This window comes from Eurytemora carolleeae, unplaced genomic scaffold (assembly GCF_000591075.1).
Source record: "Eurytemora carolleeae unplaced genomic scaffold, Eaff_2.0 scaffold1397, whole genome shotgun sequence".
NCBI classification, from domain to species: domain Eukaryota; kingdom Metazoa; phylum Arthropoda; class Copepoda; order Calanoida; family Temoridae; genus Eurytemora; species Eurytemora carolleeae.
In genome coordinates, this window is record NW_019397290.1 from 32,963 (window position 1) to 55,377 (window position 22,415).

Below are 22,415 nucleotides of genomic sequence, written 5' to 3' on the forward strand. Positions count from 1 at the left end.
AAATTTATTGAAACACTAATTCAGTGAAATGGGTCTGTTTACATTGCATAAGTGAACATTTACAATTGCTGTGTCTCATGTTCATTGGACTTTTTAAAGTTGTAACTTGATTCTAAAGGTCGTCTTCCTATTCAGAGTTTTTCGGTTATCACTGTATTATTTTTCAAAAAAAGTAATCTCTGTATTATTGAAACCAAGTTGTCGAAGAAAGGTAACAACCACGCTTTGAGTATGAGCGTTCACTTTTGTTTTAATTTATTTAAATAACTGCGCTAGGAAACTCTCCTTCTGCAGTTGTTTCGCACATATTTATTGTACCTATATTTGTCCCTATGATATATGATTTGATTTTATGTTTAGAAATATGAATTCATTACCTTCCGAGAGTCATTTTTTTCTTTGCTTTACATATTGGAATAACATTCAATCCCTGGAGCTCTTTCTAGACCAGGAAAACCAGCATAAAATTTAGAATATTTTTTATTTTTTATTTTGATCTTGTTTGTTGGAGTTTTTTTTATTGGTAGATTTAAAAAAATTATTTGTCTCACTATTTACTTTTAGGGGAGGGGGGGTTTTCACCACATGATACTAACAAGAAATTGATTTATCCCTTGGATGGTCCTTGATCCTGGAATTCAAAACACAAAATTTTAAACCACTGGTCAGACTCAGGTATAGTTTGTTTGGTTTGATCTAGTGTAACCGGTATGAGCTCAATAGCTCGGAATAGAGTCAGTTCCATTGATGTAACCTCTTCAGTTCTCATACAAACCCGGAGCTAAACTCAGATGGAAAGTTCCATTGATGTAACCCCTTCAGTCCTCTTAAAGACCCAGAGCTAAGTAGTCCAGCCTATAAATAGCTATATAGCTATATAGCTATAGGTCAGACAGAAAGTAGGGTGGATGATAAGTCGCCTTGTGTATAACCTGGAGAAATGTTCCTTTGTTAAAAAAGCCAACCCAGAAAACATGCTTTGAACGCGTTGAAAATTGAAGCCACCATTGCCTCAGATTCTAGTTTAAATTCAAGCCAATAGGCATGTACCACAGCTTAGAAGGAGAAAATAGGAGGTAACAATGTCGGATGGGTTCCGTTTGTCGCACAGTTTAAGGCAGAATCTCAACAGAGTGCACGTGACTCAACAGAGTGCACGTGGCTCAACAGAGTGCACGTGGCTCAACAGAGTGCACGTGGCTCAACAGAGTGCATGAGATCACCACTATGCATGCAGAGGAGGACCATGCAAACCCCTTCTTCTCCGAGAGTTCTCAACAGAGTGCTCGTGGCTCAACAGAGTGCATGAGATCACCACTATGCATGCAGAGGAGGACCATGCAAACCCCTCCTTCTCCGAGAGTTCTCAACAGAGTGCACGTGGCTCAACAGAGTGCATGAGATCACCACTATGCATGCAGAGGAGGACCATGCAAACCCCTCCTTCTCCGAGAGTTCTCAACAGAGTGCACATGGCTCAACAGAGTGCATGAGATCACCACTATGCATGCAGAGGAGGACCATGCAAACCCCTCCTTCTCCGAGAGTTCTCTGTTTCCTGAATTCCCATGGGAGAAGATCCCTGACAAGGAATTAAAGATTGTGAGTAAGCAAATTTTGATGATGACAGTCCTGGACTCAACACTGGTGCCAGCATTTCGTTAAAATCTTCGACCGCACTTTCATCACTTCAAATCTGGGACGAGTAGCCATTGTCTTCAACTATTGCTCCTCAGCATGGAAGAAGGAACAGAAGCTCTAGCTCCCAAGGATACATTCCTCTATTTATTGAGCATGGTGTGCGTCCTCTATGTAAGCCAAAACTATGTTGTCCTAGCGACTAAACAGATATATCAAGTAGTAGACCAAAACTCAGGAGAATGCATTGAGATGAAGCTGGAGATAATCAGGGTGTTATGCTAGGTTGCTTTTGGTCCAGCGTTTATGGGGACAGGTTCCCTTCCTCTTCAATTCCTTAACCCTATCTCTGCTGGGGTACTTGAAAACCAGGATATGCTGGGGGGGGACCCGATATCTACAGTTGGATGAAACCTTAATGATGATCTAAACACTATATAGATACAAATCGAACTGAAGGTTGAATTTTGTCAATAGTCTTTGAAAATAATATCTAATCTAATTATAAAATTTCGTTATTTTGAAGGAAAAATTAAAAAAATCAAAAAAAAATAATTTAAAAAAACATCTATTTCAAATCTTTTGTATTCCACACCTGTTGGTTGTATTTTTCAGTTTCCACTTGTTTTTGGTTTATATATTTTCTATCTTGCTGATCCACTATCTCCTGGTTCATTTCATCAGTTATATCAACTCTTCCCCCGTATTTAGCCAATCTAGATAAATATTTATACATAATGGAACTGAAATTATAGTTTAAAATATCAAAGGTCTACAACATCGGATTTCAAATATATTGGGATTAAACGATTGGCAATCTCATCTGAAAAGTCAGAAATTATCAAGGATTTAATGCAAGGTAAGTTATTTCAGAGGTGTACGCATCTTTTGAACTGCAGTGTACTGTCTCTGGGTGGTAATGTAAACAGAAGACGGATGTCGAAGCCTGACATGGGATCCATCTTTCACATAAATAATCAATGAAATATTCTGGTCATAGGAAACTATTATGTGAATTACCAAAATTATTAAAATTCAATGCTTTTAACCTCCTCGGATACTAAACGAACACTGATTCATCTATTTTTGTTTACAAATTCCGCCCAGAGAGAACTGGTTTCAATATGTACGCAGAGTATACGAGACTGCATTACATTCTTGGAAATTATGAATACTGGGATTTACCAGTCAGGCGGGCTTGAAATGAATTAAAAAAAGAAATTCAGTCTTTGGCACAAACTAAATTATCCTTGCAGCCTAAAGGTGTAAACCCAGGATGTAAAGGTGTACCAAAAGAATGTGCATGATGTAAAAAGGAACTGAATAGTTGTACTGTCGGTGCATACAATTATACATAAGAATCTCGGTATTCGTACAGTCTAAGTCAAAACTGTAAGCCAATTTTTCATTCAAAAAATATAATTGGATTAAAGTTTACAACAAACTAATCGTTATTCAAACTTAATTATTATTGATGACAAACTGTTCTGCAATTTCCTTCACTTTAATCATGCTGTGTGTCTGTACCAAAAGAGTGTGCGTGTGTGATTAGGAACTCGTCTGAAAAGCAGTGCGACTGGCTTTCTCATGCACGGCCCTGTGTTATTCCTTGCAAACCTTTGTTATTTCAAATTAAGTTTAATTGTAATTTAACATAATGCATTCCTTTTTGCGGAAAAAAAGAAGTTATATATCCAAATATCAATTAACTTAATATTTCTAGCCGATTTTTGTCAATTAATAGTTTACCCCTGAAATCAAATATAATGCCGGTCAGTTTAGAACTAGGGTTTCCAGCAAAAAGGGTGAATCGTTTCGCAAAAATTTCGCATTTTTGTGATTTTTTTTCGCATTTCGTTCGCACGCCACAAATGCGAAATTTTTTTTTTTTTCGCGAAATTTTGTTTTCATGTGTTTCACGAAAAAACGCTGGAAACACTACTTATAACTTCATAATTTTTATAATTACAATCACTAATTTCATATGAAAAGTGTACTTGTCGGTTACATCAAAAAATCTACATTAACTTATATCAACTCTTAAAGAATGAAGATGCTAAAAATTATAGCAACGGAGTTAGTAACTTTTAATTGCCCAGGAATACTTCAAAACTTAGAAATAGTGAATCATAAAATTCCAAAATTTCCTTTATTAATTTTCATAACTTTTCTTAAACTGAACCTGTATTTAAATGCATGTTCTTGTCTTTCATTTATTCTTCTTCTTCGTTCTGCTTGAATCGCATCAAACCTTCAATAATCAGGATTTACAGGGATGTTTTAGGTCCCTGTTTAGCCAAAGTATAATAAACTGGCCCAGCGTTGGTGTGTTTAGCAGAAGAATTATACAACTTTGGTGGTTTTTTTAATCATGTGCAGACGCAAATATATATGAAAATATATAATTTATTAAAGTTTAAAAACATTTTTAAGATTACAATAAAGTTTTTGTTAAAATTGTGCTTATATGAGTTTCTCTAATATTTCTGCATTTAATTCGACCAAAATACTTTCCTATGAAATATACCTTTTACGTTTCTCCTCTTGATCTTCTCTTTCTCTTTGAGCTTTCTGTAATCGTATTTTGTCCTCCTTCTCCTCCAAATCCTTCAGCCTCTTGATCTCCACCCTCCGGACCTTAATATCCTCCATCCTCTGCTCCCTATCAAGCCTGGACAATATGACATTCATAATATTTAGATTGATGAGTTAGATATATAGGCATTCCATCAAAGACTTTACAGACGACGGCACAAAATTTACAATTGTTTTTTTCCTTAAATCTATAATTTCTATTAACAGTAAACTTGTGTTTCTTTCTTTGTCAATTTTATTCACTGTTTGAACCATCATAATTTAAGAGGTCGTCTTTACAGTCTCATCCTTTGTGGGAAACCCTGTTTTTTAATCCAGCTTGTACAGTAAGAACCAAAAAACTCTGTAATAGAAAAACAACTTTTCAATTCAAGTAATTAATTTTAACTTATTCAATGAACATAAACACAGCAATTGTGCAGTGTAAGCAGATCCATATCTTTAAATAGTGATTTAATAAGTAACTTGTAAAACTGTATAACTGTATAACAACATCAAATACAATTAAGATGTGTTGTAATGTCGTCTTCCTATTCCACAGTTTTCTGGTTCTTAATGTAGATAAGACGTAATCTTAAATAATGATTTAGAATTGGCATTGTTGATGAATGATCCTTTAAACGCCATTTCTTCAAGGTTACCCAGAAATGATGAGACTTCAAAGACGAATATGAAATGAATATATGTACGCTGACTTTTTTCTGATATTCTTGGTTCCGTGAAAATAGAAACTACAGGTTTCTTTTTAGCCGAAAAAAATAGGAAAAAAAGTAATTCACCTTTCCAGTTCCTCCATTTTTCGAACTTTTTCTTCATCTAATGTTGCAACCTCCCTGATTTAAATATTCAATTTTATTTAAACAATATTTTTATTTTTTTAACGGCTGACGCTCATACAAACTATGGGATAGGGAATTGTGCAGTGTACACAGACCCAGTTTACTTCATATTGGTACTGGTAAAAGAACAATTTTAGGGTTAACTGAAAACGCATTGTTTTTTTTATTTATTGATTTATAATTGTAAACCTGTATCTTTGGAGCTCCAGGTACGAATTTCTAAACACAAAATTTTATATTAGTTTTTCTAATTTAAATTTTTCTCTAATTCTTATTTTTACCGTTTTTCCTCCTGTTTCTGTTTTTCCTTCTCCTCTACTTGTTGTCCTCTTTTTTCCTCCCAGGTTTTCTCAAATCTTCTTCTCTCCTCCTTCTTTACCTGAAGGATCTTCTTCTCTTCTTCTATTCTTTCCAGGTATCTTCTATCTTCATCTGCTCTCATCTTCTTCTCAAAGTTTAGTTTTTCTTCTTGAAGTTTTGCAATTTCTTCCCTTTCCTTAAAATTGATATTAAGGGGGGTAAAAATTATAAAACAAAATTTTTAAAAAGGCGAATTTAAATAATCTAAACGGAGTCGCTGTACCGACAAAAACCGATTCCAATTGAGCGCCTGCTCAAATTTCGAAACACTGACTACAATTTCAAGTAGAACCAACCATTTTTGAGCCGCGTCTCAAATTTGAGAGGCGGCTCAAATTCTTTAAATTCGGCCTTTGGTCTTTGTTTAAGCAAAAAAAGTGAAGACGTAAGGTTTCTTTCGCAGTTTTTCAAGTCTTTTTTCCTTTCCATGAAACTGATATTAAGAAATTTTTTTGGGGCTAAATAAAAACATAAAAAAACTGATCAGCACAACTGAATACATTAAGACATTTCAGTATTTAAAAATATGATTTACGTGGAAACTAGTTTGCTATTAGACTGTTTAATAAACTACAGAGTTACCCACAAAGGATAAGACTGTATAAGACTTCAAACTGTTTAAAATTGACGAACCCGAGTTTGAATTAAGTCTTCTGCTTTGAATGTGGTCCTTAAATGGTCAATGATTTAGCAAAGAAGAAAAGAATTTTATAGTTTCAGGGAATTATTACTTTAAGGAAAATTGACAGTATAAAATCCGAATAGGCATCTCCGAAAGTCTTATTTTTTGTAGGTAACCCTGTGGCCTGTACAATGCACTGAAGGAATTGAGTCTTTGCAACAAACTCTGGTTTTCTATTCCCTTTATCTTCAGATTCCAATGCCGTATACCTTTGATATTTCAAACTATGAGTTCTGTTAGATCAAATAATAGTTTGAAATATCATTGGTTTACGACATTGGGTTTCAAAGATATAGGGATCAGAAAATCAGAGTTTGTGGCAAAGAATCAACGCCTTTCATTGATCAACAACATTAAAATTCTGTTAGAATTTTAAATTAAAATGCTTACTTTTAATGTTAAGGAAAGAAGCATTGCTTGATGAAGTTCTTTAAACCTGAAATAGTAAAATCTGAACAACTTTCAAATGTTAACACAGTGATCCAGAGAGTGCACGCTTTCATGCAGAAATAGATTAGAATTTGCCAATTAATTCTTAAAAATCTGGGCTAAAAGGCCTCTGTGCCAGTTTAATGCAACCCGTTCTTGAAAATGTATGCAACTTTTTATATGCAGTCTGGACCCATGTGTGTTATGTCATGTAAATGGAAATTTTGATTCTTTTAAAACTTTTTAAACGATTTTTCTGTGTGAATATTTTTATTTTCTGTTTTGCAAATAATCAGAAAGTAGGGAAATGATAATTGCGTAATTATTTTTTCTTTTATAAGGCTTACCGCCGCGTACAGTATTGTGTAATTAGTTACAGTGTAACATATCTATACAGGATTTCAGAATCCTGTTAAGATTTGTTGCAGTGTAACATATCTAAACAGGATTTAACAATCCTGTTTTTTTGTTAATTTTTCTGTTTATGCTTGTTATATTATAATTTACCTTTGAGTATCATATCTCAAATTTCTCTCTGTATCCTCTAAAATTCTATTTTCGCTCTCCAACTTCAGTCTGTTTTCTTCTTCACTTATCCTGGTTAACTTTTCTTCTTTTTCATCCTTTCGTCTTTTCAGTTTTTCATCAAACAGTTTTCTTTCTGCTTCCTTTTAAGAAAGATAAAAAAAAAAGATTTTATAAAGGGACTGAAAGCGTAATTTCAAATGACACTTAATGCAATGATGGCGATCCCAGATTTACTACAGTACCTTTGATACGAAAGATACCATAGTTTTTTTACTCGAAAAATTTACAGTATAAGGAAACAAAATCATTGCTATCTAATTTATAATTTATCAAGCAAAAGTTGTAAATCTGGAATTGCCATCTTTGTGGGGTGGATCATTTGAAATTATGCTTACAAAGTTATAATCACTTTAATTTAAATGCTAATGATAAAAAAGAAACAGATGAAGCTGATAAGAGCTGAATTCTGTGTATAATATCAATATATGGACAAATGATATACATGCACAAATGAAAATGTTGTAAAATTAAAACAAAAAATGTTTATATATGCAACAACATTTTTAAAATTTTCAATACCTGAGTGGAAAATCAGAAAAGATAGGTTAATTTTTTGGAAGGGATTCACCAATATTGTAAAAGTAAAAATAAAAAAAATATTTATTAATAAAATAAAACAAAAACATACAAAATTAAGTGTTTCAGGAGAAAATATTTAAAACCTCTAAAAGTAGAGGTTGTGGGAATATTTCCCCCCCCCAATTGTAATACAGTGGGCCCCATGAAACTGTAGAATAGGAAGGCAACTGTTATGATTAAAATACCCCTTTGAACATGAAACACACCATATTGCAATGCACAATGCACATCTAGACTCATTTTTGTTTTGTTTTCAAGCTACTTTGGTTTGCTTCATAACAACATCTAAATAAAAAAAGATCGCCAAAAGATTAAAAAATCAGTACATTTTACTTTTTATTAGCGATCTTTGACCCTGACGTACCTGTGTATGATTCCATTCTAAAGTAATCTCCTGCGCCCTCCTTCTCAGTTCCTCCTTCTCCTCTTTTCTTCTCTTCTCTTCAAGCTCAATCTCCCCTCTATCAGTCGCTACATCTCCTTAAAATATTACCAACATAACTAGTAAAAAAAAACAAAGTAAAAATCAATTCACCCCCATGATTGGTCGAGAGCATTGTACTTGCACCCAGTACATATAATGGATAGTGTACAGGGGAAGAGAACTCAGCTATCACACTTTTCTTAAAGGGAGTGACCGGCAATATATGGTAGTTTAACGCTATCCCTGCTGGGTTACTTGAAAACCAGTATGTGCTGGGGGGGGGGGGGGCAAATTGGCTCCCCCCCCCCCAGCAGGAATAGGGCTAAGAGACACTGTGGTGCAGTATTTTCAACGCGTACCATCAAACCAGAATGTTACTGTTAATACAATAGATGTGAAATGTTGGAAATGCAGTGGTCCAAACTTCATCAGAGAGAAAAGCTGAATAGCTGCTACAAATGTGGAGCAAGTCATGATAAAGTAAGATACTGTAAGACTGTGAGATACCTCGGCAACAACTTGTCTGCTCAAAATGTCCCGGACGATCTGGTCTGATGAAGGCCCACTTCCGTCCAGTCCAAACCCCTCAATTAGGAAACTAGGTTGGACCAGCACCTGGAGTGTTCTCTGGCTCCAACTCGAAAGCCATTTCATTCCTGAACGTAGCAGTCAACATTGTACAGACAGGTACAAATAGGTTTGTTTTTAATAGATACCGGAGAACTTGTTCCTTTTGGTAAAAGATTTACTTTACATCAGTTTTCAGGCTTTAGATTTCTTTTTTTTTTACCACTTTTGGTACCACTAGGATATACCAGTTTTATCTTGTTTTATCTATTTTAAATTAAATTTTATTAGGCCGCTAGGTGTCTTTGCTCTCGATGCTTCTAGAGTCCATGTGGAAAAGACTCCAACGACAACTAGCGACAAAATAAAATGTTGTGTAAAGTACATGGTATATGAAACAAGTAAAATATATTATGAAACATCAACTATGTATGAATGCCTCGAAAAATGATCAATGATTATAGGTTTTAATATCTAAATAATTTGTTAAATTGTGTTTAATACTGGTTCCTGTTGAATCAATGTTTCAGCATATTCCTCTATTCTATCATCTTCTACAGCATACCTAGATAGAGGCCGAATTTAATGAATTTGAATAACAATGCTGAACTGTCATTCTCGGTTCAAATTGGTGCGCCAGCTCAAATCTCGAAAGAATGATTAAACTTTTAAGTTGAAATAACCATGTTTGAACCAAGTTTCATATTTGATCTGCATCTAAAGGTGGTTTAAATTATTTAAATTCGCCTTAATTATTATAATATTTCTTCTGCAATAACTATGTTAACGTTTTGTATCTATCAACATTTATAACAAATAAAAATATTTAAATTGTACAAACTATAAATCTGTTAGATCAAATAGTCTAAGTTTAAAATATGAATATATTATAGGTATTAGAAAATTTGAGTTTGTGGCAAAAATCTAATTCCTTTGACGTAATCTGATACAACTTTTAGAATGAATATTTTAATTATATATTTTTTTTAAAATTAAAAATTGTTCTCACTTTTTAAATGTTTTAGCCAGATGTTTGGTTGAAAAATCTGAAGAAACACCACCTATGTTTGTTCTTAACAAATCATTTTTTAGTTTTAATTAAATTAAAAAAAGTCTTAGAAAAACATTATCAGTTTAATATTATATTAATAATTAAAATTATTATTTTTTTGCAATTTTAGTTTCTTTATTTTTGGAAATCTTAATTTGGGTTGATTAAAAGACAACAGAATATTTTTTCAATTGTTTACTTTTCAAGTCAGGAAAAGCTTTTTCAAGGGTAGGTTATCGGACACGTTATTTTAAAATTAAGGTTAGCAAACAAATCTATCAAGATTCTCTATAAAAGTAAAATATAGCTGTTATTGGTTGGTTCCTGTTTGAGATTGTTCCATCAGTTTCCGTTCCTCAGCTTGCTCTCTCCAGAACTCCCTGCAGTGCAATATTCAATATCATACTTTTTAAGAAAAAAACTTTTTTTTCAAAATGCCAGGAGGGAGAGTTAACAAAAGAAGAAAATGGAGGATGAAGAAGGCAGAAAAGGATGACAAGAAAAATTAAAAAGAATTTGTTTTTGCTAGATCTGTAACAAATAATTTAATAAAAAACTAAATTTAAAAAAAAATATGTTAAAACTACTTTTGATTTCATTGACTGTTCATAATGGCATTCAGTTTTGGACACACACCTGATGGTTCAAACATTTGATATTTCAAACTTAGATTGTGTGATCTAACAAAATTCATAGTTTGATATTATCTAAGGTCTACGACAGTTGGTTGCAAAGATCCGGGGATAAAAAATCAGAGTTTGTGGCAAAAACTCAATTTCTTCGGGAAAACATTGGAGTTTTAAAAGTTAAGAGATTATATATCGAGTCTAGCAGCTCCAAAATTATCATCTTTTATATTTGCACATCATGCATGCACAGAGTTAAGTAGTAATATCGTTTTCCTAAGCTGTTGCTGCTGCTTCTTCTTGTTATGAAGCTCGTCTTGGTGCTGCTGTTTAACCTCTGCAGCTTTAGTCAGACTATCCTCAAGCTGCTTCTTAGACTCCTAAACGTACAGGGTGTCAAACTAAACATTACAGTAAGTCAAACTAAACATTACAGTATGTCAAACTAAACATTACAGTATGTCAAACTAAACATTACAGTATGTCAAACTAAACATTACAGTGTGTCAAAATAAACATTACAGTATGTCAAACTAAACATTACAGTATGTCGAACTAAACATTACAGTAAGTCAAACTAAACATTACAGTATGTCAAACTAAACAGTACAATATGTCAAACTAAACATTACAGTATATCAATCTAACAATTCCAGGGTGTCCAACTAAACATTAGAGTATGTAAAACTAAGCATTACAGTATTTCAAACTAAACATTACAGGGTGTCAAACTAACAATTCCAGGGTGTCAAACTAAACATTACAGTATGTAAAACTAAACATTACAGTATGTCAAACTAAACATTACAGGGTGTCAAACTAAACATTACAGTAAGTCAAATTAAACATACAGGGTGTAAAACTAAACATACAGGGTGTCAAACTAAACATGATGTTTAAAAAACGACATAACATGGCTGGTCGGTCTGAATCTATGTAAAGCCGGTGGAGGGGGAAGGGGGCTTTTTATAAGTTAGTTTTTAGATCTGTAATTTAACTAACAAAAACAAAATGTTAAAACACTGACCGGCCTTTCCACCATATTTTAAAAGAAAAGTATTTTCAAAAATTCTTTAAAATTCTAATTCCTTAAAAGGATTAAGGTTTAAAGATTTTCTTTGATATTTTAAAGATCATTCAAAATCCTTTTTTCGTACATTTAAAAATACCTGAGACCGGAGATTTGTTCAAAACTTCAATTTATCAATAAAAATCAAAATTGCCCAATCGTCAAAATCGACATTAGATATAGATACATTTGTTATTTCAACTCTAATTTTTTTAGTACTTATTACTTTTCTGAAGTAACTATACAGGGTTACCCACAAAGGATGAGATAATTCAAAGCCGTCTATAGAGAGTAAAATTTATTGAATATTACATTTATATTTCTTTATACAGCCTTTATCTTGATATTTTCCCCCCAAATCATTACATATTTCATTAAAAGAATTTTTTTAAGGCAGACATTTAATCTCAAGACTGTGCAAATTAAATAAGCTTCAAAAATTTACTTTTTTAAAAACCATAAAAAATTAATATTTTTTGCCTGAATTTGTATTTCCTTTTCTTCTTGAGTTTCCTGAAATCTTCTCCTGTAAGCCTCTCTTCGTGCAATCTCCTAGGGAAAGATAATTTTTTGTAAAAGTTTTTTTTTTTAAGTTTTTGTAAAAATTTTTTATGTTAGATTTGAAAACTGTGAAAAGGCTAAATGATTTTTGATGTGGATGTTGTACTATTTGTTTAACCCTATTCCTGCGTAGTTTTTTTTACATAACTCAAAAAGTATTGGTCTGAGGCTGTTGAAATTTTCTGAATTTTCTCCCATACCCAAAGTCCTCCCTTTAGGCCTAAAACCGGGCTTTAATACTAACTGCCTGAGTCCTCAGGCACACTGCCTATTTAAAACAAATACTTTAGCATTGCCAANATTCAAAAAATAAGGAGGGAGGGCTTTGGGTATGTAAGAAAAGTCAGAAAATTTCAACAGCCTCAGACCAATACTTTTTGAGTTATGTAAAAAAAACTACAGGGGGGGGGGGTCAAATTGACCCCCCCCCCCCCCCAGCAGGAATAGGGTTAACTGAAAAGGAAGTATTCTGGAGAGATTTTTGGGATTCATTTGAGACAAATAAAACGTTTTAATGCTGTATAATTACTGAGTTTGAGCGCAAAGTCGACATTTAAAATCATACATTTCGAGAATCGATTTATTAAAATTAATTTAATAACAACATTAAGGAAATAAAAAAAAAATTATAATAAACTAATTTGGTGTTTAGGAACATATTCTCAATTAAAATTTTCTCAATAAATCTTTGTTTGAATCAATTATTTATTTTTCATTACTATATTGAATTTCTTATACTTTATGAATTTGTTCGCAAAGTTCTTCAATTTCTTCAAATGTCGCCTTTTCAATAAAGATTCCAGGAAATCTACAGAAAATATTGCGAACAATGAGACATTACAGAAACCAATAATTGAATAAGATTACTAATTTTAATTTTCTTAACCTGTTCTTAAACTACCAAGTAGTTTACAATGGAATATTTACTGTTCGTGGTCGTTATTTGATAATTCAAAAAAATTTCTTCTCAAAACATAACCACACAAACGAATGATTTTGAACGTTGAATTTGCGTTCAAACTCAGTAATTTAACATTATTGAAACATTTTATATATTTTAAATGAATCCTAAAAAAATTCTACACAACACTACATTCTCAGTTCAACTACCATACATTGCCGGTCACTCCATTAAAACTGAATAGTGACGAACAGAAAAAAAAACAGTTTTCTGTTTAGTTAGTTTGCTAGGTTTGTTTGAAGGAGAGAAAAAGTTATCCTTACAAGGTAATTGTACTGTATGTTTACCTAAATGAAACCAATTTAGAAGAAAAAAAAATTCCATCATGAAAAAAAAGTTACCTCCCGGGATACCCATGGGTTCCCTAAAAAAATGCCAGTCACTTAGGCAAAAACCGTTTGGCCAGCTATGGCTAACATAAATATATAAATTTAAATATATACAATTTATTAGCAAAGATTATAGTTACTTAGAATAGAGTATAGGAGTAAAGGAGGGTTTACTTACTAAACTGTTCCAACTGTTTGGTTGAGAGCAGAGTAACTCCAGTATAGGGTAGAGGAGTATAGGTGAGTATAATTACTGAACTGTTCCAACTGTTTGGTGGAGAGCAGAGCAGGTCCAGTATAGAGTAGAGGAGTATAGGTGAGTATACTTACTAAACTGTTCCAACTGTTTGGTGGAGAGCAGAGCAGGTCCAGTATAGGGTAGAGGAGTAAAGGTGAGTATACTTATACTGAACTGTTTCCACTGGTTAGTGGAGAGCAGAGCAACTCCAGTATAGGGTAGAGGAGTATAGGTGAGTATACTTACTTAACTGTTCCAACTGTTTGGTGGAGAGCAGAGCAGGTCCAGTATAGGGCAGAGGAGTATAGGTGAGTATACTTACTAAACTGTTGCCACTGGTTGGTGGAGAGCAGAGCAGGTCCAGTATAGGGTAGTGGAGTATAGGTGAGTAGAGAACAGGGTTCTGGTATATTCTCCTGTCGTCTACATAGGTAAGAAAATGTTTGCTATAAATAAAAGAAGGATAACTATTTACTTTGATTATTCTTTCAAAAGGTTCATGAAGGAGTTATCAACAAAGAAAAGAATGTCACCTTTTATTGCAAAACTCTATAATTAAAAAAAGACAAGAAGAATGTTACTGTTTTTATTCCATTTAATAATTTGAGAGCAGAACTTAATGATATTGTTTTAAACATATTTCTGGTTTACGGTATAAATACTTTTATTTGTACTGATAAATCCTTAAACTGCACTTCTTGTTTTTTTTCTGATAAATTTACCTTGGGATTTCTAAAGCTCTGAAGATCGGAGGACCAACAGGGTTGGGAATCCCAATCCCAAAATTTTTCGGATTAATTGCTGGGTCACGCATTTTTGGTTTTTACATTCTTTTAATCTTTAATTCAGAAAACAATTCTAAATCATTTAATTTTGAAAAGTAAAACATTAAAATCTACCTACCACTGTAAACTCTGATTTTATTTCAAGTACCGGTGTCATGTTATAAAGTGTCCAGATGTGAGATATTGTCCAGGTACATTAATTCAAGTACCGGTGTCATGATATAAAATGTCCGGACGTGAGGTAATGTCCAGGTACTTTAATTCAAGTATAGGTGTCATGATATAAAGTGTCCGGACGTGCAGTAATGTCCAGGTACTGAATTTCAAGTAACAGCGTCAAGTTAAAAAGTGATTGGACATGAGCTAATATTGGGGTACAGTATTTCAAGTACCGGTGCCACATTTTCCGGGCGTGAGATAATGTCCGTGTACTGTATTTCAACTACTGGTGTCACGCTATAAAGTGTCCAAGCATGAGATATTGTTCAGGTACTGTATTTCAAGTATGGTGTCTTGCCATAAAGTGTCCAGGCGTGAGATATTGTCCAGGTACTTTATTTCAAGTACCAGTATCACTTTATAAAGTGTCCAGGGTTGAGATATTGTCCGGGTACTGTATTTCAAGTACCGGTGTCATGTTATAAAGTGTCCGGGCGTATGATAATGTCCGGGTACTGTATTTTAAGTCTAAGTGTCATGTTATAAAGTGTCTGGGCGTGAAATAATGTCCAGGTATTATATTTTAAGTACCAGTGTCACAATATAAAGTGTCCTGGCGTGAGTTAATGTCCGGGTACTTTATTTCAATTACAGGTGGCATGTCATAAGTGTCCCAGCGTGAGATAATGTCCGGGTACTCTATTTCAAGTACCGGTGTCACATTATAAGTGTCCGGGCGTGAGATAATGTCAGGGAACTGTATTTCAGTCTTAAACATGAAATTCAAATATATCTAAACCTATTAAATGGATTCATTAACATATTAATCTACTAACTTTAACATAGTTGTTGTATGTACAGGGGTAGAGGGATACAAATTAATTTATTCATCATTTTAAATTCTTTGAAAAGAAGACGACACCGGGCCGAGTTTCAATTAAGCTGCACAGTACAAATACAGAATAGCTAAAGCAAAATGAAATAAAACGCCAATTGGATGATCCTCTTTTTAATGAAAATGTTTGCGTTTTGCGTTTATTTGAAATTTAAATAGAAATTTCATTTTTATATTTTTCATATTTCTACAGTTTTCTCTTGTTATATGATTTTGTTTGTAAATATCTATTTTTATTGTGCGGTTCGATTAAAAAAAAAAAATTAAATCTGTACTTTAACCCTATACCTGCTAGGGTACTTAAAAACCAGGATACGCTGGACGGGGTCAATTTGACCCCCCCCCCTCCATGTGTGATGTCTAAATATGGCAAATGATACAACATTGGAAAGCTCTTATGCTCTATTGTTATAAATCTGCAAAAAATTGCAAATCCAATTAAACAGTAAAAAGTTTTGGAAACAAAAAAAAACCCAGGACCATGCAATTTCAAATGTAAAAAATGTTGCAAAATTTTGAATAACCTGATGTGTAATTAAGAAAAACTAAAAGTGTGCCAATTTTTTCGACGGGTTGTTTGCAAATAATTTACAAAATTTTCTTTGCAAAACTTGTGCAATCCGTTTCCTCATGTCATAGGTTTCCCCGAAAAGCTAAAAAATCTGACAACTGAAAGTGGGTCAAAACAAAGATTTAGTTTGTTACAGGAATATGGTTAAAATAAATTTGTATACCATAGACAATATTGTCTTTCTTATAGGGCTGAAAATACATTTTTATTTCAAAATATGCACTTTCTAATTTTTGAAATATATGCATTTAAACAGTTTTTGCAAAGAATATTTTCTTTGCTTTTAATGCAATGCTAACTAAAAAAAAAAAAAAAAAATAATCATATAACATAAAATATGCCCTCTCACTAAAAATATTCTTTAAAAAAAATATTTAATTCTTCAAATGTGTTTAAAGAGGATTACGAAAAAATTAAAATTCATTGCGACTGTAGAATCACCTTCGATTGAATTAACATACAGTTTTTTAATATTTGCTGTTTTGTATACTTACTTTTTTGCTTTACTCTCTTTACTATTAACAATTATAGAAAGCAAACTTTTAATTCTAAAATCCCTGATATCATTGCAACCCGATTAATCAAATCCGCAAAGTTTAAAATATCTAAGGTTCCCACCACTAGGTAGCAAAGATATACAATGAGAACTAGAATAGGAAGGCGACATTGAAACAATACCTATTTGAGGTTGTTACAACGAACATAGTTCTGATAGAAGCTTAACAAGTATTTATTAAATCAAATGGGTTGTGTTTTATTCAAAAGCGTTGTGTTTTATTTTTATTGGACAATTTGAAATCTAAATTGGTCTGGAAGTCGTCTTCTTGTTTCATAGTTTTCTGGTTCTTACTGTAGGGATTAGAAAATCATGGTTTTGTGACGAATATTAAGTATATTTAATGGAATAACTTTCTGTTGTAACAAATGCCAAGAGAAGACTGAGTAGTATCTCAAAATATGGTACAGTGTATTGTGTAAAAGGGGAATGTAAGTAATAATATATTTTATCAATACTAGAAAACTGCAGGGATATTCACAGAGTCGATAAAGGAAATACATGGAAGGAAGAAAGTTAAAGGGGGATTTATAACCACGTTATGGCACACTAATTTTTGAATGCTTTCCCTCTGATGGTTAGAGTGTTAAGTTCTTTAATTCTTTAATTGCTTTCTAAAATTATAGGTTATATAGAAATGATTGCAGTTAAAAGACACATAAAATTTCATCTTTGATCGTTAAAATAATTTATTTTACAATTATGGAATATTTGTGATTCAATAGTCATTGAAAACCAGTTTGCATTTTAAAATTGCGGTCTGCTTCTTTTTAGGCTCTTTAAGATTAATTTGTTCATATAACGTCCATGTTTTTTGTGATATATGAAGATGCATTTAAAAAAAATCCCGTTTATTAACTCTTAGCATTTTAGCAAGATATTTGAAATCCAATATCTCTCAAGGGACTGGAAGCATATTTTCTAGTGACCCCCCCCCCTGAACTAACGAGAGAGAGAAGCATTCGGTTTCTTTTATTTGAAATCAAACGTGTTTTCGTCTATATTTCAACAGTCTTTATACTTACAGATTTGATACTTTTTCATTCAAAATGTATATGCCAACAAAAAAAGTATTTAGGATAAAAGGCTATAAAATTATGTAAAAGGGGTCATATTGTTATCGAAAGTCACAGTTTTCTGAAATATTGGCAGAACCGTTAAATCCACGTGACTCGGCCTCATTGCAAAGATCGCATTGTTCGATTCACAACGGTACTCTTGAAACCTTTATCTAACCAATTACAGTGAAACCCTTAATAACCAATACATCGAAAGAATTCATCAAATGTCGTATTCTTCACTTTCTTATATTTAGTTCTTTAATTAAATGATTATATGAAACTCTTTAAAACTGTTCCCGCATATTCATGGCTATTTATTTATTTTCGCAAATACGGAAATTTACCAAATATAGTATAAAACTCATTGAAAAATTTTCAAGACGACATTTGATAAATTCTTCCGATGTATTCGTTATTAAGGGTTTCACTGTATGTGGAAGTTGTTTTTCTAAATTTAAAATTGTTTGATTCTAACAATTCCTATAGGGTTTTCAGCAGTTGAAATATATATATCGTTTTTAGAGAGAACAGCGATTAAAAATAATAAATGGAATATTTAGTTAATACTTGATCAGACAAAGCTTTTGAGGGCAAAACCCCGTTGTAAAACATGCATTTTCATCTATGCATAAAGGGTAACCTGAAATTACGCTTACAGTCCCTTTAATTGGTGTTGTGAAGTTTATTGGCGTTACCTGATTGAGAAATCTATCATCTTCAAGACGACTTTTAAAAGCAACACATGAAAAGAGAAGAAAAGGTTACAGTTATAACCAGAAAACTCTGGAATTATTATCGTTTTCCTTCTGATATTATTTGCAAAAATTTCACGATAAAAATTACAATTTGTAATTCTTAAAAGCTATCTTTTCTGAACATTTTCTTGGGGCAATTTTCAAAAAATACTTTATTTTCAAATAACAACATTTTTGGCAAGAAAATCTACCCAAACCATTCCACTGATTTTTATTACAATTTTATAAAATATTAGTACATTGTCCTTGATTGATGCGTGAAAAATTGAAAATTAGGGAACTACGCTACTCGACCCCAAAACTACACTACTCGACCCCAAATAGATTCTAATACAATAAATGGCAACGTAGAATGTGTACACTTTCAGTTCAGCTGTATTCTTACGTCATAAGTGTCAACTTTGTTTTTGTGTCCGACAAAATCATTAATAATAATGATAATTTCAGAATAAAGTGCTTATCTTACGGTAAAGGAAAACATGTCAACTAATGTGAGAAAATTTCTTTTTCCTTGTTATATTTGACACTTGTGACGTCATGTATAATTGGTCCAGTTCTCGGTTGCCACCTGTTGTACTTGATAATCTATTTGCTCGACCCAAGTTCTGATTTTCTCTTCCCTGTTTCTTTGCAATCTAATGTTATGAAACTTTAATATATTAAGTATTCGTAGACAAACTAATTAATGAAACAGTAATTATTATTCAACATTTCTAATGTTGGAAAATATAAAATGTCGAAAAAATTAGAGTTTGAGTCAATAAATCGATGTGTAGGTCAGTAAACTGTTGTGGCATATTATAATTTTTAAAATTTATTTCCTGATTTAATTACACAAATTGTATCACAGCCAATGTATATCACAATTAGAATAATTGTTAGAAAAAGTGTTCACGAAGAACAGGATAATATAATCATAACTTTAATGACATATTCAAATATTTTTTGTAGTTTCAGAATAATCTTTGTATATTTTTCGGCAAAAAAAATCTAAGATATCTGTGAAATTTTGATTATGATCTCTGGAAGAGATTGATAATCTTGTTATTTGTATGATTACGACCCCTGAAAGAGGCTAATGACCTTGTTATTTGTATGATTATGAACTCTGAAAAAGGCCAATTCCCTTGTTCTTTGTATGATTATGACCTCTGAAAAAGGTTAATTACCTTGTTATTTGTATGATTATGAACTCTGAAAGAGGCTAATGACCTTGGTATTTGTAAGATTATGAACTCTGAAAGAGGCTAATTACCTTGGTATTTGTATGATTATGAACTCTGAAAGAGGCTAATTCCCTTGTTATTTGTATTATTATGAACTCTGAAAGAGGCTAGTTCCCTTGTTAATTGTATGAATATGACCTCTGAAAAAGGCTAATTACCTTGTTACTTGTATGATTATGACCCCTGAAAGAGGCTAATGACCTTGGTATTTGAATGATTATGAACTCTGAAAAAGGCTAATTACCTTGCTATTTGTATGATTATGACCCCTGAAAGAGGCTAATGACCTTGTTATATGTATGATTATGAACACTGAAAAAGGCTAATTACCTTGCTATTGTATGATTATGACCCCTGAAAGAGGCTAATGACCTTGGTATTTGTATGATTATGACCTCTGAAAGAGGCTGATAATATTGTTATTTGTATGATTATGACCCCTGAAAGAGGCTAATGACCTTGTTATTTGTATGAGTATGACCCCTGAAAGAGGCTAATGACCCTGTTATTTGTATGATTATGACCCCTAAAAGAGGCTAATGACTTTATTATGTGTATGATTATAACCCCTGAAAGATGCTAATTACCTTGTTATTTGTATGATTATGACCTCTGACAGAGGCTAATTACCTTGGTATTTGTATGATTTGCCCCCTAAAAGAGGCTAATGACCTTGTTATTTTTATGATTATGACCTCTGACAGAGGCTAATTCCCTTGCTATTTGTATTAATGATGACCTCTGAAAGAGGCTAATCACCTTGTTATTTGTATGAATATAACCCCTGAAAAAGGCTCATCACCTTGTTATTTGTATGATTATAACCCCTGAAAGAGGCTCACTAGCTCGTTATTTGAACGATTATGACCTCTGAAAAGGCTCACTAGCTTGTTTTTGTATGATTATGACCTCTGAAAGAGGCCCACTAGCTTGTTATTTGTATGCTTTGAAAGAGTTCTTTGAACAGAACTATGGCAATGTTTAGCTGATGACATCTTGCTCTCTTCAAGTCTAGATTCTGAAACAATAAAAAAAATTTAGTTATTAATAAAATTATTTTTTTTTCCATTTAAATATAGGCATGTCAGATTTATTTGAAACCCTATTTGATCAATAATTTGGAAGATATTGTCGTTTTTTTTTCTTGCTTATAAAGCGTAAAATTCTTATAGTTTCCTCCTCAGTTTCTGAAGCATTTATGTATGTGCTAGCCACAACCACCACTAGCCACAAGATTAAATTTTAAAGGGTACACATGTGAATCTGAGTTGCCACTATATCAATGGAGATTCACTTGAAATAGATAAATAGATAAATAGATAAATAGATAGATAGATAAATAAATATACATAGATAGCTTATGTACGCAAAATCAACAAGAATTGTACAGTCCGCGAACTCTAACTTCAAGGGGTAAAAGTGTACTTCAATGATAAGCGGGTTGGTTTGGTGTTTTAATGGATTTCATATTAGAGTGTAAAATAACTCCGGGAATGGCACTATTTGAACAACAATATTTCACTGAGCAGTACATGGTTTATTTATGTTTACCTATAACTGTATGTATATCTGACTCCCATTGTTCCAATTGTTCTGCTATCTGTACCTTCTGCTGTACTGCCTCTAACAGCTGTTCACTGGCCTGTACAATAAATATTATGTACAGTTTTACAACAAGGCACAGTGTGCAGTAAGTTAAATAATCATGAGCAGTAATAGTTCCATAATTTTCATTTTTCAGAAAGATAAATAACATAAAATAAATGATGTGGATCATGGATTTTATATAAAAAGGTGTTCCTTTCTATTAAAAAATTTTAATTAAAATTTTAAAGTTTAATCTAAAAAAAACTTTTACGGTGGTAGGCATTAATATTAATGAAGACGATTTTTTATCTAAGTTTTTAATCTTAACAAGCTTTTTTCGAATTAAAATTTTCATGTTATTACAAAAAGCTTTTTGAACAGGCATCTTCTCTTTATTTGCATTTTTTGTGTATCCATGCTGTTTGAAAAGTTTGATGAAAAACAAAATTGATATCAAAAGTCGTCTTCATTTTTCGCCTACCATTGTAAAACTAAACGATTAAAAAAAACCATTTAATTTTAATAATCTGAAAAAGAAAAATCAACTATTAGCATATACTTAATTTCATATTTGGTTCTAACTAAACATGACTATATAACTATTGGGACACCTTGCAGTATTATAGTTCAATTGTCATATTTATATGGTACACACTGTATTATAGCTCAATTTTCGTATTTATAACGGGACGCCCTGTATCATAGTTCAATTGTTTTACAGAAAATAAAATTACTAGTGTGGAACTGAATGGCTGTAATCGCAGGTAGGTTTTTAGAATACTACACACAAGCTAGGAGGAACAAATCGAGTGGGGAGGGGGAGGGGGGGGGGCTTAGTAAAAAAATAACAATATACGGTGACATAAAAGTGTGATTATGTAATATGTTCCAAGCGGGATTATTTCGTAAATATGATGTGTGTGTTTTTTATAGTTTTAACCCATAGACAAAGATAGACGTTCAGCCAACTCAAGGTACTAAAGCACGGAAAGTTATTTTAGAGGTGTACGCAATTTTTTTTACTGCAGTGTACTGTCTTTGGGCGGCAAAGTAAACACAAGACGGATGTCACAGCCTGATATGAAATCCATGTTCACAAAAATAATCTATGAAACATTCTAGTCATAGGAAACTATTATGTGAATTTTCAAATTATCAAAATTAAATTCTTTTAACCTCCTCTGATACTAGAAGAACACTAATTCCTATCTTTAAAACTGAACAAAAAGATAAATTTAATAACTACAGACCAATTAGTATTCTACCAGCGCTAAGTTACAGTGT

The 22,415-nt window shown here is 32.5% G+C and overlaps 2 protein-coding genes across 2 annotated transcripts in view; both read right to left on the reverse strand.

Moving 5' to 3' along the window:
• Positions 1-607: 607 nt before the first annotated feature.
• On the reverse strand, positions 608-14,364 carry LOC111713301 (trichohyalin). The gene is made up of 12 exons (XM_023488139.1): positions 14,259-14,364; positions 13,859-13,959; positions 8,075-8,190; positions 7,051-7,211; positions 6,505-6,550; positions 5,354-5,568; positions 5,262-5,291; positions 5,013-5,066; positions 4,166-4,309; positions 3,821-3,889; positions 2,234-2,354; positions 608-781 (listed from the first exon to the last, which is right to left on the reverse strand). The coding sequence occupies exons 1-12, from the start codon at positions 14,348-14,350 to the stop codon at positions 608-610; spliced, it is 1,323 nt and encodes a 440-aa protein (XP_023343907.1). The 5' UTR covers positions 14,351-14,364.
• Positions 14,365-19,116: 4,752 nt separating this feature from the next.
• Positions 19,117-22,415, reverse strand: part of LOC111713303 (bicaudal D-related protein homolog) — a gene marked incomplete in the record, with an annotated part of 23,499 nt that continues 20,200 nt past the window's right edge. The window contains 2 exon segments of the mRNA XM_023488140.1: positions 19,117-20,562; positions 21,096-21,186. Of these exon segments, the coding sequence (XP_023343908.1) occupies positions 20,447-20,562; positions 21,096-21,186 (207 nt within the window).

Excerpts from the sequence above, each read along its gene's own strand:
- LOC111713301 (XM_023488139.1), bottom strand. The coding sequence starts at position 14,350 with ATGCGTGACCCAGCAATTAATCCGAAAAATTTTGGGATTGGGATTCCC. Across the intron at positions 6,551-7,050 it reads TTGAGATATGATACTCAAAG|GTTTAAAGAACTTCATCAAG; the intron begins GTAAATTATAAT and ends TTACTATTTCAG. Across the intron at positions 2,355-3,820 it reads GAACATGCATTTAAATACAG|ATTGGCTAAATACGGGGGAA; the intron begins GTTCAGTTTAAG and ends ATATTTATCTAG.